Raw genomic sequence first — 18,600 nt, 5'->3', positions numbered from 1 at the left:
TTCCTCTGACAGTTCCCTCAGTTGTCTTTGCCAAGGGAAATTAGATAGGGCCCATTTTACAGTTCCTACGACTTCCACAGGATGTCACCAGTCTTTGGAATTAGGTTGAAGTTAATCATTGGTGAAACGAAGAAGAGGCACTTCCTGGAACAACGTTACACTGTTGATAGTTACGCAAGAGGGAAAAAGGGGCATGTTTTGTTTACTTTCTCTATCGAATACAGTTTTCCCCGTCTACAATTTGATCGATTATTAACGTTTAAAAATACCTAAAGTTGTATTACAAAAGTAGTTTGAAATATTTTGGCAAAGTTTATAGGCAACTTTTGAAATGTTTTGTAGTGACGTTGTGTTTTGGAAAGCTGTTTTTTTCCAGATCAAACCTGCTTTATAAATGGACATTTTGGGTATACATGGACGGAATTAATCGGAAAAAAAGGACCAATTGTGATGTTTATGGGACATTTTGGAGTGCCAACAAAGAAGCTCGTGAAAGGTAATGCATATTTTATATTTTATTTCCGCGTTTTGTGTAGCGCCGGCTACGCTAATTATTTTGTTTACAACTCGTTCAGGTGGTTCAGGGGGGTGCATGCTATCAGATATTAGCTTCTCATGCTTTCACCGAAAAGCATTTTTAAAATCTGACATGTTGGCTGGATTCACAACGAGTGTAGCTTTAATTGAGTACCCTGCATGTGTGATTTAATGAAAGTTCGAGTTTTATTTGAATTTGGCATTTCCCGAGGCTATTGGTCACGTGAGACGCTCACTATCCCTAAGAGGTTTTAACTTTCACTGCTATGCGGATGACACACAGCTGTACATTTCAATGAAACATGGTGAAGCCCCAAAATTGCCCTCGCTAGAAGCATGTGTTTCAGACATAAGGAAGTGGATGGCTGCAAACTTTCCACTTTTAAACTCGGACAAAACAGAGATGCCTGTTCTAGGTCCCAAGAAACAAAGAGATCTTCTGTTGAATCTGACAATTAATCTTAATGGTTGTACAGTCATCTCAAATAAAACTGTGAAGGACCTCGGCGTTACTCTGGACCCTGATCTCTCTTTTGAAGAACATATCAAGACTGTTTCAAGGACAGCTTTATTCCATCTACGTAACATTTCAAAAATCAGAAACTTTCTGTCCAAAAATGATGCAGAAAGATTAACCCATGCTTTTGTCACTTCTAGGTTAGACTACTGCAATGCTCTACTTTCCGGCTACCCGGATAAAGCACTAAATAAACTTCAGTTAGTGCTAAATACGGCTGCTAGAATCCTGACTAGAACCAAAAAATTTGATCATATTACTCCAGTGCTAGCCTCCCTACACTGGCTTCCTATCAAGGCAAGGGCTGATTTCAATGTTTTACTGCTAACCTAAAAAGCATTACATGGGCTTGCTCCTACCCATCTCTCTGATTTGGTCCTGCCGTACATACCTACACGTACGCTACGGTCACAAGATTGTCCCTAGAATTTCTAAGCAAACAGCTGGAGACAGGGCTTTCTCCTATAGAGCTCAATTTTTATGGAATGGTCTGCCTACCCATGTGAGAGACGCAAACTCGGGCTCAACCTTTAAGTGTTTAGACACATCTCTTTAGACACATCTCTTCAGTGGGTCATATGATTGAGTGTAGTCTGGCCCAGGAGTGTGAAGGTGAACGGAAAGGCTTTGGAGCAACGAACCGCCCTTGCTGTCTCTGCCTGGTTCCCCTCTTTCCACTGGGATTCTCTTCCTCTAACCCTATTACAGGGGCTGAGTTACTGGCTTACTGGGGCTCTCTCATGCCGTCCCTAGGAGGGGTGCGTCACTTGAGTGGGTTGAGTCACTGATGTGATCTTCCTGTCTGGGTTGGCGCCCCCCCTTGGGTTGTGCCGTGGCGGAGATCTTTGTGGGCTATACTCGGCCTTGTCTCAGGATGGTAAGTTGGTGGTTGAAGATATCCCTCTAGTGGTGTGGGGATGTACTTTGGCAAAGTGTACATAGCCCACCTATAATTTAGCCCAAACAACTACCTCTTTCCCAACTGTATTTAATTTTAATTTATTTATTTATTTTGCTCCTTTGCACCCCATTATTTTTTTATTTCTACTTTGCACATTCTTCCATTGCAAAACTACCATTCCAGTATTTTACTTGCTATATTGTATTTACTTTGCCATCTTGGCCTTTTTTGCCTTTACCTCCCTTCTCACCTCATTTGCTCACATTGTATATAGACTTGTTTATACTGCATTATTGACTGTATGTTTGTTTTTACTCCATGTGTAACTCTGTGTCGTTTTATCTGTCGAACTGCTTTGCTTTATCTTGGCCAGGTCGCAATTGTAAATGAGAACTTGTTCTCAACTTGCCTACCTGGTTAAATAAAGGTAAAATAAAAAAATAAAAAGTGGGTGGGGTTATATCCTTCCTGTTTGGCCCTGTCCGGGGGTATCATCGGATTGGGCCACAGTGTCTCCTGAGCCGTCCTGTCTCAGCCTCCAAGATTTATGCTGCAGTAGTATGTGTCGGGGGGCTAGGGTCAGTTTGTTATATCTGGAGTACTTCTCCTGTCCTATCCGGTGTCCTGTCTGAATTTAAGTATGCTCTCTCTAATTCTTTCTTTCTCTCTCTCAGAGGACCTGAGCCCTAGGACCATGCCTCAGGACTACCTGACATGATGACTCCTTGCTGTCCCCAGTCCACCTGGCTGTGCTGCTGCTCCAGTTTCAACTGTTCTGTCTGTGATTATTATTATTTGACCATGCTGGTCATTTATGAACATTTGAACATCTTGGCCATGTTCTGTTATAATCTCCACCCGGCACAGCCAGAAGAAGACTGGCCACCCCACATAGCCTGGTTCCTCTCTAGGTTTCTTCCTAGGTATGGGCCTTTCTAGGGAGTTTTTCCTAGCCACCGTGCTTCTACACTGTTTGGGGTTTTAGGCTGAGTTTGATTTGGATTTGATCATGAGATACTCTACCTCAGGCGAGCAATAGCTCGAGACTTCCTTAGATATCGTGCACCAGCTGTTATTTACAAAAATACATAGTCCGCCGCCCCTTGTTTTACCAGACGCTGCTGTTCTATCCTGCCGGTACAGCGTATAACCAGCCAGCTGTATGTTGATAGTGTTGTCATTCAGGCACAACTCCGTGAAGCATAAGACATTACAGTGTTGAATGTCCCGTTGGTAGTTTAATCTTCCACATAGGTTATCGATTTTATTCTCCAAAGATTGCACGTTTGCTAGCAAAATGGAAGGAAGTGGGAGTTTATTCGATCGCCTACGAATTCTCATAAGGCAGCCTGCCCTCTGGCCCCTTTTTCTCCTCTTCACGTAAATCAAGGGGATCTGGGCCTGTTCCCGAGAAAGCAGTATATAATTTGCGTCGGGCTCGTCAGACTCATTAAAGGAAAAAAAGGAGTCTGCTAGTCTGTGGTGAGTAATCACAGTCCTGATGTCCAGAAGTTATTTTCGGTCATAAGAGACGGTAGCGGTAACATTATGTACAAAATAAGTAAAAAATTAAGTTACAAACAAAATAAGTAAAAACAAACAACGCAAATAAACAAACAAAAAAAACTATCGGTTGGGGACACGTAGAACATCAGCCTTCTTCTCCGGCGCCATTTTACTACTAAAACAGCCCGTAGCCATGGTATATTGGCTAAGGGCTGGTATGGCCTAGGCAGGCCGTCATTGTAAATAAGAATTTGTTCTTAACTGACTTGCCAAGTTGAATAAAGGTTAAATAAAAAATACCACACCCCGTCGGGCCTTACTGCTCAAATATAGCGCTTTGCCTCCTAGGTGCTCAGGTACAACATCACATGGGATTGGGGGAAACTCACCTGTAGTCAAACTCATCTGCTGAGCCACTACCGCTAGGCTCTGAGGGGTAGTGGGGGGTGGGGACCGGGCCAGGTTTCTTGGGGGGTTTCCACTCCCCGTAGCTGGGCTCGGCTGCAGGGGAGGAGGAACGGGCGGAGGGGCTGGGACTTGGGCCAGGGGTGGCGGGGGCAGGGGGGAAGGTACCGAGGGAAATCTTCTTGCCGAAGGCACCGGAGCCAATGAGCATGTTGTCGATGAACTTGATGTGCTCCTGGTAGTAGGAATGAGTTAATCAATTAGTCGATTGAGGAAATCCTTATCGATTAGAAATTAACACATTTAAATGACATTTTCCATAGCTGAAAATAAAATGTGTTTAAATAAATGACATTGTGTTTTGATACAGCATTTCCCACTGTAATTGATAAGCAAGCATGTGTCTGGTATGCAGGCATTCATACCTCTTACTATATAGAGTAATTACATGGAAACGTGTATTGGTCTACACACCACATACAGTGCCTTCGGAAAGTATTCAGACCCCTGGACTTTATCCACATTTTGTTACGTTACATCCTTATTCTAAAATGGATTAAATTAAACAATTTCCTAAGCAATCTACACACAATACCCCATAATGACAAAGCAAAAACAGGTTGAGACATTTTTGCAAATGTATTAAAATCAAAGATACATTATTTACACAAGTATTCATTCTCTTTATTATGAGATGCGAAATTGAGCTCAGGTATATCCTGTTTCCACTGATTATCCTCGAGATGTTTCTACAACTTGATTGGAGTCCACCTGCGGTAAATTCAAATGATTGGACATGATTTGGAAAGGCACACACCTGTCTATATAAGGTCTCACAGTTGACAGTGCATGTCAGAGCAAAAACCTAGCCATGAGGTTGAAGGAATTGTCCGTAGAGCTCCGAGACAGGATCGTGTCGAGGGACAGATCTGGGGAAGGGTACCAAAACATTTCTGCAGCATTGAAGGTCCTCTTCCTAGAGCTGGCTGCCCGGCCAAACTGAGCATTCGGGGGAGAAGGGCCTTGGTCAGGGAGGTGACCAAGAACCCGATGGTCACTCTGACAGAGCTCTAGAGTTCCTCTGTGGAGATAGGAGAACCTTCCAGAAGGACAAACATCTCTGCAGCACTCCACCAATCAGGCCTTTATGATAGAGTGGCCAGGCAGAAGCCACTCCTCAGTAAAAGGCACATGACAGACCGCTTGGAGTAAAAGGCAGCCAAAGTCTCTGAGAAACAAGATTCTCTGGTCTGATGAAACCAAGATTGAACTCTTTGGCCTGAATGTCAAGAGTCACGCCTGGAGGAAACCTGGCAACATCCCTACGGTGAAGCATGGTGGTGGCAGCATCATGCTGCAAGGATGTATTTCAGCGGCAGGGACTGGGAGACTAGTCAGGATCAAGGCAAAGATGAACAGAGCAAAGTACAGAGAGATCCTTGATGAAAACCTGCTCTAGAGCGCTCAGGACCTCAGAGGCAAAGGTTCACCTTTCCAACAGGACAACGACACTAAGCACACGGGCTTCGGCGCAAGTCTCTGAATGTCCTTGAGTGGCCCAGCCAGAGCCTGGACTTGAACCCGATCTAACATGTTTGGAGAGACCTGAAAATAGCTCTGCAGCGACGCTTCTCATCCAACCGGACAAAGCTTGAGAGGATCTGCAGAGAAGAATGGGAGATCTCCACAAATACAGGTGTGCCAACCTTGTAGCGTTATTCATACCCAAGAAGACTCCAGGCTGTAATCGCTGCCAAAGGTTCTCAAACAAAGTACTGCGTAATGGGTCTGAATACTTATGTAAATGTGATATTTTAGGGGATTTTTTTAAATATAAATTAGCAGGGGGGAAAAAGTGTAATTATGGGGTATTGTGTGTAGATTGATAGTGAAAAAAAACGATTTTATAAATTTTTGAAATGAGGCTGTAACCTAACAGAATGTGGAAAAAGTCAAGGTGTCTGAATACTGTATAGTATTTGTTGAATATAAAACTCAAATCAAATCATATTCCGTCACATACACAGTGTGCTAGCTGTGCTAACAACCATCAACCAATCCCAAACGGCACCATATTCCCTATGTAGTGCACTACTTTTGAACAGCGCTCTACGAGCCCAGGTCTAAAGTAGTGCACTATATAGGATATAGGGTGCCATTTGTGGTCGTCTTGAACTCCTCCCTACCTGGTAGTACTCCAGGTCGTCCTCCACGTTGACCTCGTCTTTAGGCTCCTTCCACATCAGATCTTCATCCTCCTCCAGAACCTCCTCCCCTAGTTCCTCCACACACAACTCTTCTCCAGCACTACCGTTGGCCAGGAGCTCCTCTTTGGCCTGAGAGAGAGTAAGCGAGGGTGACGAGAGAAAGAAAGCCAAGGGAGAGGTTAGGAGGAGAGACAAAGAGGGAAAGGAGAAAAAGTGGATGGATTACTATGGGAATTGTTTTAATGTCTTATTATCCAATGTCTCTTTAATCCAGTAGTGCCTCCAGGCCTGTAGTTGACTCCTGGAGCTGTGGTCAAATCCCACAATAGGATTAATACAGATTATCGTCCCAAAGTTTTACTCTCAACGCAGCATTAGATTAGCTTTGGATGTGAGACGGGAGGCAGCCCTATCCAACTCAATGACTTACAGACCTAATGTAATTCAATATCTGACAAGCTTTGTCCTGAATAGTACATTTATAAATCATTAATAACCCATGAAGTTTACCATGTGGGAAGTTCTCTATGCATATTCATTAAATGCTAATTGACATGTAACATAATAATAGTCAGACCATGATGCTGAAAATGGCCCTGAGCACACACCACTCACTCTCTTATGCACACACTCACTCTCTGTTGCACACACCACTCACTTTCTTATGCACACCAGTAATGTATACCAGTGGATGTATACCAGTAATGTATACCAGTATTGTATAGGCCTACCAGTAATGTATAGGCCTACCAGTATTGTATAGGCCTACCAGTAATGTATAGGTCTACCAGTATTTTATTATTATTATTTTAAATGTTACGCCTTTTTCTCCCCAATTTCGTGGTATCCAATTGTTTAGTAGCTACTATCTTGTCTCATCGTTACAACTCCCGTATGGACTCGGGAGAGACAAAGGTTGAAAGTCATGCGTCCTCCGATACACAACCCAAGCAAGCCGCACTGCTTCTTAACACAGCGCGCATCCAACCCGGATATACATTACCAGTAATGTATAGGTCTACCAGTAATGTATACCAGTAATGTATAGGTCTACCAGTAATGTATACCAGTAATGTATAGGTCTACCAGTAATGTATAGGTCTACAAGTAATGTATAGGTCTACCAGTAATGTATAGGTCTACCAGTAATGTATACCAGTAATGTATAGGTCTACCAGTAATGTATAGGTCTACCAGTAATGTATAGGTCTACCAGTAATGTATAGGTCTACCAGTAATGTATAGGCCTACCAGTAATGTATAGGCCTACCAGTAATGTATAGGCCTACCAGTAATGTATACCAGTAATGTATAGGTCTACCAGTAATGTATTAGGTCTACCAGTAATGTATACCAGTAATGTATAGGCCTACCAGTAATGTATAGGTCTACCAGTAATGTATAGGTCTACCAGTAATGTATAGGTCTACCAGTAATGTATAGGTCTACCAGTAACGTATAGGCCTACCAATTGATGTAAACCAGTAATGTATAGGCCTACCAGTAATGTATAGGCCTACCAGTAATGTATACCAGTAATGTATAGGCCTACCAGTAATGTATAGGTCTACCAGTTGATGTAAACCAGTAATGTATAGGCCTACCAGTTGATGTATACCAGTAAAGTATAGGTCTACCAGTAATGTATAGGTCTACCAGTTGATGTAAACCAGTAATGTATAGGCCTACCAGTTGATGTATACCAGTAAGACAGGTGGCCTCGTTTCACTGCCCAAAATAAAATTAAACCATCTAGTATTCAGCGAAATAACAACACAATGTCAAATACAGGTAGCCTAGTCAAATAATTAACCTCCAATCACATTAACTGCTACTGTCTCGCGGGAATTCCACAATGTGCGGGAGCACTGGTTGGTCAGCCCAATTGAGGTAGTATGTATATGAATGTATAGTTAAAGTGACTATGCATATACGATAAACAGAGAGTAGCAGCAGCGTAAAAAATGCCCTTTGCAACCACGTACCTATGTGAGAGTGGATTCTCGGCCCTCACTAGCATGAAATCTAAATACAGGCACAGACTGTGTGGAAAATGATTTAAGACTGAGACTCTCTCCAATACAACCCAACATTGCAGAGTTGTGTGTTTTTACCCCCAAGCCATTTACCTCCCCCCCAAACCCCTCTTTTACACTGCTGCTACTCTCTGTTTATCATATATGCATGGTCACTTTAACTATACATTCATGTACATACTACCTCAATCAGCCTGACTAACCGGTGTCTGTATGTAGCCTCGCTACTGTATATAGCCTGTCTTTTTACTGTTGTTTTATTTCTTTACCTACCTATTATTCACCTAATACCTTTTTTGCACTATTGACTAGAGCCTGTAAGTCAACATTTCACTGTAAGGTTTCAGCGCACGTGACAAATTAACTTTGATTTGATGCGCATCCTTTCAAGCTCACCCTTCTCATTAACCTGTGGTGAGTTATTCTCACCCTTCTCATTAACCTGTGGTGAGTTATTCTCACCCTTCTCATTAACCTGTGGTGAGTTATTCACCATTTTTGATGAACAAATGAAGTTTTATATGTAAGATGGCTAAATAAAGAGCAAAATTATAGATTATTATAATATTATTATTTGTGCCCTGGTCCTATAAGAGCCTTTGTCACTTCCCACGAGCCGGGTTGTGACAAAAACTCACTCATTATTATGTTTAATAAATGTATTGTATAGTGTGTATGTGGCAGGCCTACAATGATGGCAAAAAACAACATTTGAGAGTGCGCTGACCCTGGTGCTAGAGGGGGTATTGCAGCTGGAGGTTGAATGTTTGAAGGGGTACGGGACTATAAAAAGTTTGGGAACCACTGCAATAAGGTATAGGCCTGCCCTCTAGTGGCCAAATCAGGAGAGGAGCAGAGAAGATTAGACAGTGAGTGATGAAACAGGCTAGGAAGGCTCATGTAAGACTAAACTTCACAAGGCAAATGAACAAACACACACAAACATGAGCACAAACACACACAGACACACTGCATCACGTACCTCATCCTCGTCCCATTTGTCTTCGCTGCTCTTGTCCTGGTTGACCACGTAGCCAGGAGGCAGCCAGTTGACCGGTGGGTCAAAGATGGACACCACCATCCTGCAAGGAAGACCTTTCTTCTTTCCCAGACGATACAGGTTACAGTTGCTCACCTGTTAAACACAAAATAACTATTCAATTCACACCATTCCACACATAAATCATATGCAAACTTCTTAAGAATGCATTAGGTGAAATGTAGGCCTATGTGACAAAATGTACAGTAAAACAAAGAACCACAAACAAACTCTCATACAAATAGGCAAACAAAGCATTCCACTGACAAACATTCAACCCCAACCCCCGGGATGCGTACCAAATGGCACCCTATTCCCTATATAGTGCGCCACTTTTAACCAGAGCCCTAATGTAGGCCCTGATCAAAAGTAGTGCACTATAAAGGCTATAGGGTACAGTTTGGGATGTAAGCAAAAAGTCAGTCGTTCCCCTCGCCCCTCCCCTAGGCTCACCTTCTTGCTCCTCATGTAGGAGAGTCGTCCCTCGTGTGCATCGGGGTAGGTACAGAACAGGTAGGTGGTGATGGCGTGCTTCAGGAAGGAGTCTCCCAGCATCTCCAGACGCTCCAGGTTGAAGCCGTCACTGGCGTTGGACAGGGTCAGGGCCTGCAGAAACAAACAAAGATTCAGGTGATTGCTGGTCTTTTTTACCATTTTTGACTGAATCACTTTTTGTTGAGGGCTTGAAGGTAGGAATCAAACAATGAAAACATGTGTAAGTGATATTTTTAATTGCTGAACAGAGATTTAAGTCAAATAAACAAGAGGACAAGAGGGATGTGTTGATTCTAAATATTTGTGGTTTTTCTCCCCCACAACAGACAAGTAAGAAGTCTAGTATGCATGTGAATATCTAAGTATATTTTGATAGAAAATCTGATATTTATTAGTTAAAACAATCAAAACTTCAATTAAACGACCCAGGTAACCATCAACTAACGCTGAAAAACTTGTTGAACCATACCTGAAGGATGAGCCCAGGGTTGGGCCCCAGGGTCTTGGAGCAGGGGCCAAGGGTATCCCCCACTACAGAGCTGCTGGTGGTGATCTCCTGGGTCTCTAGGGGCTCTGAGGGGTCAGGTAAAGGTGTTGTGGTGATGGGAGCTGTGCCGGCGGGCCCCGTCATCGTTGCTGGGCTGCAGCAGTCTGAGGTAGCTTGATTCACGTGGTGTCCGTCACCCTCACGGAGCTCTGAGGTCCTCCCTGGTCTACATTCATCGCTAGGCTGGGGCTGGGGGGGTGGAGGCTGGGTCCCTGGCTGGGTCTGAGGGGGTGGAGGCTGGGTCCCTGGCTGGGGCTGAGGGGGTGGAAGCTGGGTCCCTGGCTGGGGCTGAGGGGGTGGAGGCTGGGTCCCTGGCTGGGGCTGAGGGGGTGGAAGCTGGGTACCTAACTGGGGCTGAGGGGGTGGAGGTTGGGTCCCTGGCTGGGGCTGAGGGGGTGGAGGCTGGGTCCCTGGCTGGGGCTGAGAGGGTGGAGGCTGGGTCCCTGGCTGGGGCTGAGGGGGTGGAGGCTGGGTCCCTGGCTGGGGCTGAGGGGGTAGAGGCTGGGTCCCTGGCTGGGGCTGAGGGGGTAGAGGCTGGGTCCCTGGCTGGGGCTGAGAGGGTGGAGGAGGTGGAGGCTGGGTCCCGGGCTGAGGGGGTGGAGGCTGGGTCCCTGCCTGGGGGTGAGGGGGTGGAGGCTGGGTCCCTGGCTGGGGCTGAGGGGGTGTTGGGGTTAGATTCTGGTTCTCGATGCTAAGAGAGGGCTGCACAGGAAGAACTGAGGTAGTGGTTTGTGTTGTTGATACTTCTTTTTCATTCTCCAGTGGCAAACCAGAACCAGCCGGGAGACATTGGCAGTTGTCACGTCCGTCGTGAAGGTGTGAATGGTCGCCGTGGTCACCGTTGTCATTAGCAATGGGGGCAGTGCCGTTAGCGAGGATGCTAGTGCAGGAGGCGGAGTCTGGCTGCTGGGGCTCCTCGTCCTCTGGTCTGTCATCTTCGGGGCGTTGGTGGATGTCGTACCCCTCAGGCCGAGAAGAGACATGACAGTCACTACAGGGTTGCTGGGAAACAGCAGCAGCAAGTCCAGGGTCAGGGGCTACAGTCTGGCCCTGCTGTTTACAGTTATCGTCACCGCTGTCCTCTTCCTCCTCCTCCTCCTCTTCCTCATCCTCATCACGCAGACAGATGAATGACTTGCTGTCGATGGACTTCTTCCATCCAAAGTCCAGGTTTGGATACCTATAAAGACCGATACCGTGTGAGATTTAGGGACATTATGTGGTGTTGGAGTGCTATTATCCAACAGCCAAACATCAAGTAGCAATTAGATTTAAAAAGATAGTTCTAGGGCTGTCCGACAAAAAAATATTTGTCAACTGAGAGTTGTCCTGTTATTTCGACCAATCGATTATTTTTCCATATTAGACAGACACCGCGTGTTTGAATAAAACCAACTAAATATGCACTGAGCTTGTCTGATGCTTTAAGCATACAGCTTGATTAAAAACATTAAGAAACAGAAATGACTCAAAAAAGAGCCCGATGGCCATCCTGTGTTAAAACAAAATGACTGAGTGCCTGTGTGACTGGCGCACGTTGTCTCGCACTCCTCCCTAACACAGAGAAAAGGCACCAGAGCACAGGAAGTGTTTATTGCGCTGTCCGTGCTGAAGCTGCAACAAAATTCAGCAATTTAGTCTCTTACTTGTTTCTGACTGAAAAGTTGTTAAAGAAATCCCTCATTTGTTTAGGAAAAACATTCCCTATTCCCTGAAACCTTACTCTCTTTAAGTAAAACATGTAAGCATCTATTGCGTGACCAATAGGGCCTGAGCTATAGCCGATCATAATCACATCAATAAATTGGTTATAACTAACTCCGAACATAGTAATGTCGACAGTAAAACTGATGTGGAGGATGTGAAAAAGACACTGGAAACGGGTTAATGTTTACTGGTTGCTCAGGAGGGAACGGGGAAGTCAGATGTGTGGAAGACATTGACTTCAAAAGCTCCCTTTGTTATTTAATTTTAAAACTAAAATGCTTGATTGATAGATACAGTAGCCTATATATTGAGTTATAGACCTAAATCAGTTACGGTATTAAGACTAAACAGGATTCGCTCTTAGGTCTACAGCTCGATGGTGGTTATACAAGGAAACTATACTAAGACTACTAATGACATTACTTATTATTATAATGAGGATCATCATAATAATAATAACAACAATAAGGAGATAAAGAAGAGGAGGGTATAGGAAGGAGAGCTGCGTGTGTACTAGAGGTCGACCGATTATGATTTTTCTACGCCGATACCGGTTATTGGAGGACCAAAAAAGCTGATACCGATAAATCTGACAATTTTTTTACTGTATTTGTAATAATAACAATTACAACAATACTGAATGAACACTTATTTTAACTTAATATAATACATCAATAAAATCAATTTAGCCTCAAATAAGTAATGAAACATGTTCAATTTGATTTAAATAATGCAATAACAAAGTGTTGGAGAAGAAAGTAAAAGTGTAATATGTGCCATAAGTGTATGTAAACTTCAGACTTCAACTGTATATCTATTAAATATAACACCATACAATCCTCTTCAAACAAATCAAATCAAATTTATTTATATAGCCCTTCGTACATCAGCTGATATCTCAAAGTGCTGTACAGAAACCCAGCCTAAAACCCCAAACAGCAAGCAATGCAGGTGTAGAAGCACGGTGGCTAGGAAAAACTCCCTAGAAAGGCCAAAGTGAAATCCAGGAAAATGGAAATGAGACGTACCTGAAGTCAGAGGGCAGGGTCTGGGCTCCTACTCCAGCGTCGCTGGCTGTCTGGGCCCTCAGCTCCTCGGCTGTGAGCAGGCAGTGAAGGCGATACAGGATACTGGGGAGACACACAGCCTTCCTCCACAGAGAGGCTGGGATGGGGTGGATGGCACACAGCTCTGGGACCAGGATCTGGAGGGGAGGAGAGTGAGGAAAGTTAGACATTGGTTAAGTCCCAAATGAGACCCTTTTCCCCATACAGTGCACTGTTTGACCAGGGCCCTAGGAGTACAGCTGTTCTCCAACATATTCTAATCTAGTTCATTTTCAGAGCTTCAACCATAAACCGGTATAGAGCCATGGCTCTGTGTGTACACTAGATCACCTGTTTGTTCTGTAGACTCTCCCACTTGGCCTTCCTCTTCTCTGCACTGCTGAGGGGCAGGGCTTTCCCCTTCTGGTTCAGGTGACGAGGGGTTAACAGGTTCAGGCTACAGGGAGATGTCAGAGGTCAAACACTGGGTGAGTTTAACAGATACAGTAACTTGTATAGGTGTCAAGGAACAGACAAAGGGTTCTCCCCATATCTTTACTAATTTTGATGTTGGTTATGCTCCCCACACTAGCCACTAGACAGAGGTCATCCTTATGATGGCAGAGTTGATTAAGATACATTTTCTTCTCCCTCCCTCTCGTCCTCTCTCTGGTCTCCCCCCTCCATCCTCCCTACCCCCTCCATCCTCCCTACCCTCTCCCTCCCTCCCTCCCTCGCGTCCTCTCCCCTCCCCCTAAGTCCTCACCCGTTCTCTCTCCTGTCCTCTACTCCTCTCCCTCTTGTCCCCTCCCCTCAAACTCTCTCTCTCGTCCTCCCCCCTCTCTTGTCCTCTCCCCTCAAACTCTCTCTCTCGTCCTCCCCCCTCTCTTGTCCTCTCCCCTAAGTCCTCACCCGTTCTCTAGTCCTCACCCGTTCTCTAGTCCTCTCCCCCTTCTCTCTCCCTCTCGTCCTCTCCCCCTCATCCTCTTCACCCCTCTCTCTCTAGTCATCTCCCTCCCTTTCTTGTCTGCTCCCTCTCTCCCATCCTCCCTCTCTCCCCATCCTCTCCCTCCCTCTTCCTCTTGTCCTCTCTCCCTCGTGTCCTCCCCTTTCTCTCCTGTCCTCTCCCTCCCCTCTCTCATCCAGGCTCCCTCTCTCTCCCTCCTGTCATCTTCCTCTCCCTCTCTCATCCGCTCTCTCTTGTCCTCCCGCTCTCATCCTCCCTCTCTTTCTTGTTATCTCCCTCTCCCGTCCTCTCCCTCTCTCATCCTCTCTCTCTCCCTCTTGTTCTCGCTCGTGTCCTCCCCCTCTCTCCCGTCCTCTCCCTCGTGTCCTCCCCCTCTCTCCCGTCCTCTCATCCAGGCTCTCTTGTCCTCTCCCTCTCTTTCTCGTCCTCCCTCTCCCCCTCTCACTTTCTTGTCCTCTCCCTCTCTCGACCTCATCCTCTCTTTCTTGTCCTCTCCCTCCCGTCCTCTCCCTCTCTCATACTCTCTCTCTCGTCCTCTCCCATCCTCTCTTTCTTGTCCTCTCTCTCTCCCATCCTCCCTCCCCCTCGTCCTCCCTCTCTCTCGTGCTCTCCCTCGTGTCCTCTCTCGTCCTCTCAACCACTCTCCCTCTCTCTTGTCCTCTCTCTCCCATCCTCCCTCTCTCCCCGTCCTCTCTCTCTCCCCCTCGTCCCCTCCCTCTCTCGTCCCCTCCCTCTCTCTCGTCCCCTCCCCTCCCTCTCTCTCGTCCTCTCCCTCTCTCTCTCCCGTCCTCTCCCTCTCCCCCTCGTCCCCTCCCTCTCTCGTACTCTCTCTCTCTCGTACTCTCCCTCTCTCCCTCTCTCGTCCTCTCTCCCTCTCTCGTCCTCTCTCCCTCTCTCGTCCTCTCTCCCTCTCTCGTCCTCTCTCCCTCTCTCGTCCTCTCTCCCTCTCTCGTCCTCTCTCCCTCTCTCATCCTCTCTCGTCCTCATCCTCTCTCCCGTCCTCATCCTCTCTCCGTCCTCATCCTCTCTCCCGTCCTCATCCTCTCTCCCGTCCTCATCCTCTCTCCCGTCCTCATCCCTCTCTCCCCGTCCTCATCCTCTCTCCCGTCCTCATCCTCTCTCCCGTCCTCATCCTCTCTCCCGTCCTCATCCTCTCTCCCGTCCTCATCCTCTCTCCCGTCCTCATCCTCTCTCCCGTCCTCATCCTCTCTCCCGTCCTCATCCTCTCTCCCGTCCTCATCCTCTCTCCCGTCCTCATCCTCTCTCCCGTCCTCCCTCTCTCTCTCTCTCTCTCTCTCGTCTTCTCACCGTGAGGAGGTATGGTCTACGTCCAGTAGTGGCTGGTTTACGTTGGACAGGTCCAGGTTGTACTTGGTTTTGTAGTACTCAGCAAACGTCTGGTACTCCGGTGACGGGAACCTGCTGAGAGGTGTGAGGTCTGTGTAAACGTCAGCCACGTAGAAACGGTGAGGCTGGTCAAAGTTACGATACCTGAGAGAGAGCGAGAGAGACAGGGGTTAGAGAGACAGGGGTTAGAGAGACAGGGGTTAGAGAGACAGGGGTTAGAGAGACAGGGGTTAGAGAGACAGGGGTCAAGGTTTGGCATAATGGAACAGTGAAGATATACTTTAAATTCGCCACTCAAAACTTGCAAGATGTTTACATCCAAATCTGCACCATGCTAGTTTCAGTTTTTGAAATAATCTTATTTTCGTGTGGGTCATATGAAATGTATTGGATGTTGCTTCAAAAAAGTGAAGATGTGTCCCAAATGGCATCCTATTCCCTATGGACCCTGGGCAAAAGAAGTGCACTATATAGGGAATAGGGTGTTATTTGGAACCTAAAACTCCATTGGCTCCTCCGTCAGAGAGGGTAGTGAGCAGCGTACCGTGGAATGATGACAGCGTCCTGGTAGTCTTCCAGTTTGAAGGTGAAGGGGTTCTGCTTGGTGTACTGGGTGGTAGGAATGCCAACACGAGCCTCGGACTTCTCTATGTCCTCCATGAATTTAAAATCCAAATCTAGAGTGTTGGAATCCTCAACTGAAAGAGGAGACAGTGTGTTATTGATCTTATATGACGAGGGAATCATTAGTTACGGCATGAAGGACTAAAGGACAAAACACGCCATGCCGACAAAACGTTAAGAACAGCGGGTAGCAGTACTATTGACTGACAACATGGGCTGACAATTTTTGTTAATTTACCAACAATTCTACATATGGAATTCACCACCGTTGCAGTGTATTTTGTCCTTAAAAAACAGGGCCTACAGTATTATGTGTAACGTTGGGGTCTCAATGACCTACATTGAGAAGTAGAACACAGTAGGCTGACCTACATTGAGAAGTAGAACACAGTAGGCTGAACTAACTCACCCAACAACATTAAGGTAGAACGCAGTAGGTTAACCAACTCACCAACATTGAGAGGTAGAACGCAGTAGGTTAACTAACTCACCAACATTGAGAGGTAAAATGCAGTAGGTTAACTAACTCACCAACATTGAGAGGTAGAACGCAGTAGGCCGAGTCAGCCTGCGTGGGATTGAACTCCAAAGCAGGTTTCTCCAGGCGGAGGATGTGAGAGAAGATGTACTGGTGTAGTCTGGTGATCAGGTCCAGCTGGACAGCACTCAGAGTGAACCCAGCCTTCTGGAGCTCCATGGAGATGGTCACCTCACCAGACCGCGTGTACACAGGAAAGTGGGGGATCTGGGGAGAGGGAGGAGGACGTGGTTAGGTGTAGAGGTCGACCGATTAATCGGAATGGCCGATTAATTGGGGCCGATTTCAAGTATTCATAACAATCGGAAATCGGTATTTTTGTTATTTTATATATAATTTTTAAATATACCTTTATTTAACTAGGCAAGTCAGTTAAGAACACATTCTTATTTTCAATGACGGCCTAGGAACGGTGGGTTAACTGCCTCGTTCTGGGGCAGAACGACAGATTTTCACCTTGTCAGCTCGGGGGATCCAATCTTGCAACATTACAGTTAACTAGTCCAGCGCAATAACAACCTGCCTCTCTCTCGTTGCACTCCACAAGGAGACTACCTGTTACGCGAATGCAGTAAGCCAAGGTAAGTTGCTAATTAGCATTAAACTTATCTTATAAAAAAACAATCAATCATAATCACTAGTTAACTACACATGGTTGATGATATTACTAGATATTATCTAGCGTGTCCTGCGTTGCATATAATCTGACTGAGCATACAAGCATACAAGTATCTAAGTATCTGACTGAGCGGTGGTCGGCAGAAGCAGGCGCGTAAACATGAATTCAAACAGCACTTTCGTGCGTTTTGCCAGCAGCTCTTCGTTGTGCGTCAAGCATTGCGCTGTTTATGACTTCAAGCCTATCAACTCTCGAGATGAGGCTGGTGTAACCGAAGTGAAATGGCTAGCTAGTTAGCGCGCGCTAATAGCGTTTCAAATGTCACTCGCTCTGAGCCTTCTAGTAGTTGTTCCCCTTGCTCTGCATGGCTAACGCTGCTTCGATGGTGGCTGTTGCCGTTGTGTTGCTGGTTCGAGCCCAGGGAGGAGCGAGGAGAGGGACAGAAGCTATACTGTTACACTGGCAATACTAAAGTGCCTATAAGAACATCTAATAGTCAAAGGTTAATGAAATACAAATGGTATAGAGGGAAATAGTCCTATAATTCCTATAATAACTACAACCTAAAACTTCTTACCTGGGAATATTGAAGACTCATGTTAAATGGAACCACCAGCTTTCATATGTTCTCATGTTCTGAGCAAGGAACTGAAACGTTAGCTTTCTTACATAGCACATATTGCACTTTTACTTTCTTCTCCATCACTTTGTTTTTGCATTATTTAAACCAATCTGGCCCTCAAACCATCATGGTCACCTAATAATCCCCAGTTTACAATTGGTTCTTTCATCCCCCTCCTTTCACCTGTAACTATTCCCCAGGTCATTGCTGCAAATGAGAACGTGTTCTCAGTCAACTTACCTGGTAAAATAACGGATTAATAATTACAAATAAAGAAATTGCCCGATTAATCGGTATCGGCTATTTTGGTCCTCCAATAATTGGTATCGGCGTTGAACAATCATAATCGGTCGACCTCTAGTTAGGTGAGTATCACAGTAAACTTAAATAAAAGGGCATACTAACTGTCGAAAAGCAAGGTGGGCCCTACTGTCTAGCTGTTGCCTCCTAGAAAAAAATATGTTCTCTATCAGTTTCAATAGAAATGGAATTGCTTGTTTGCATCCCTAAATATTTTATTTGTTTCATGGCAGGTCCTCAATGGGAAAATGAAAAAGGTGTGTTCCTTACCCGAGGTATAGGTTTGGCAGTCAGGATGCCGAAGCACCTGGTAGTGTCCTCTGGAGGGTAGAGCTTCCTGCGGCGGAAGTTGAGTTCGTCAGGCAGAGGGGTGGTGAGGACCATGCCAATCACATACAGGTAGTAAGACTGCTCCGGTACAGGGTAACTGTCCCGAAGACACTCTGGTATCTGGACAGGAGAGAGAGACAGAGGTCATCTAGCTGTTAGATGCTCCAGAAGGAACAGTCAGATCTGACGGTCCATAGGGCTCTGGTCAAAGTAGTCCATTGTTGTATCAAAGTAATAGTGTGCCATTAGGGAAGCATCCAGTGTAGAGATATCTCACAGCTTTAGGGAAGCATCCAGTGTAGAGATATCT

At 45.6% G+C, this 18,600-nt stretch overlaps 1 protein-coding gene across 1 annotated transcript in view; it reads right to left on the bottom strand.

Annotated features, from left to right (window-relative positions):
- The window catches only part of LOC109904588 (endoribonuclease Dicer), a 65,915-nt gene that overhangs the window by 15,249 nt on the left and 32,066 nt on the right, over positions 1 to 18,600 (bottom strand). The window contains exons 19-29 of the mRNA XM_031787896.1: positions 18,231 to 18,410; positions 16,413 to 16,626; positions 15,802 to 15,955; positions 15,219 to 15,401; positions 13,295 to 13,400; positions 12,926 to 13,101; positions 10,113 to 11,370; positions 9,602 to 9,754; positions 9,092 to 9,244; positions 6,053 to 6,202; positions 3,851 to 4,101 (exon numbers count right to left, since the gene is read on the bottom strand). Coding sequence (XP_031643756.1) covers positions 3,851 to 4,101; positions 6,053 to 6,202; positions 9,092 to 9,244; positions 9,602 to 9,754; positions 10,113 to 11,370; positions 12,926 to 13,101; positions 13,295 to 13,400; positions 15,219 to 15,401; positions 15,802 to 15,955; positions 16,413 to 16,626; positions 18,231 to 18,410 — 2,978 coding nt within the window. The remainder of the gene's footprint in view (positions 1 to 3,850; positions 4,102 to 6,052; positions 6,203 to 9,091; positions 9,245 to 9,601; positions 9,755 to 10,112; positions 11,371 to 12,925; positions 13,102 to 13,294; positions 13,401 to 15,218; positions 15,402 to 15,801; positions 15,956 to 16,412; positions 16,627 to 18,230; positions 18,411 to 18,600) is intronic.

This window comes from Oncorhynchus kisutch, linkage group LG14, assembly GCF_002021735.2.
Source record: "Oncorhynchus kisutch isolate 150728-3 linkage group LG14, Okis_V2, whole genome shotgun sequence".
NCBI lineage: Eukaryota > Metazoa > Chordata > Actinopteri > Salmoniformes > Salmonidae > Oncorhynchus > Oncorhynchus kisutch.
Note: the sequence above shows the minus strand (reverse complement) of the source record. Positions and strands in the feature narration are given on the sequence as shown.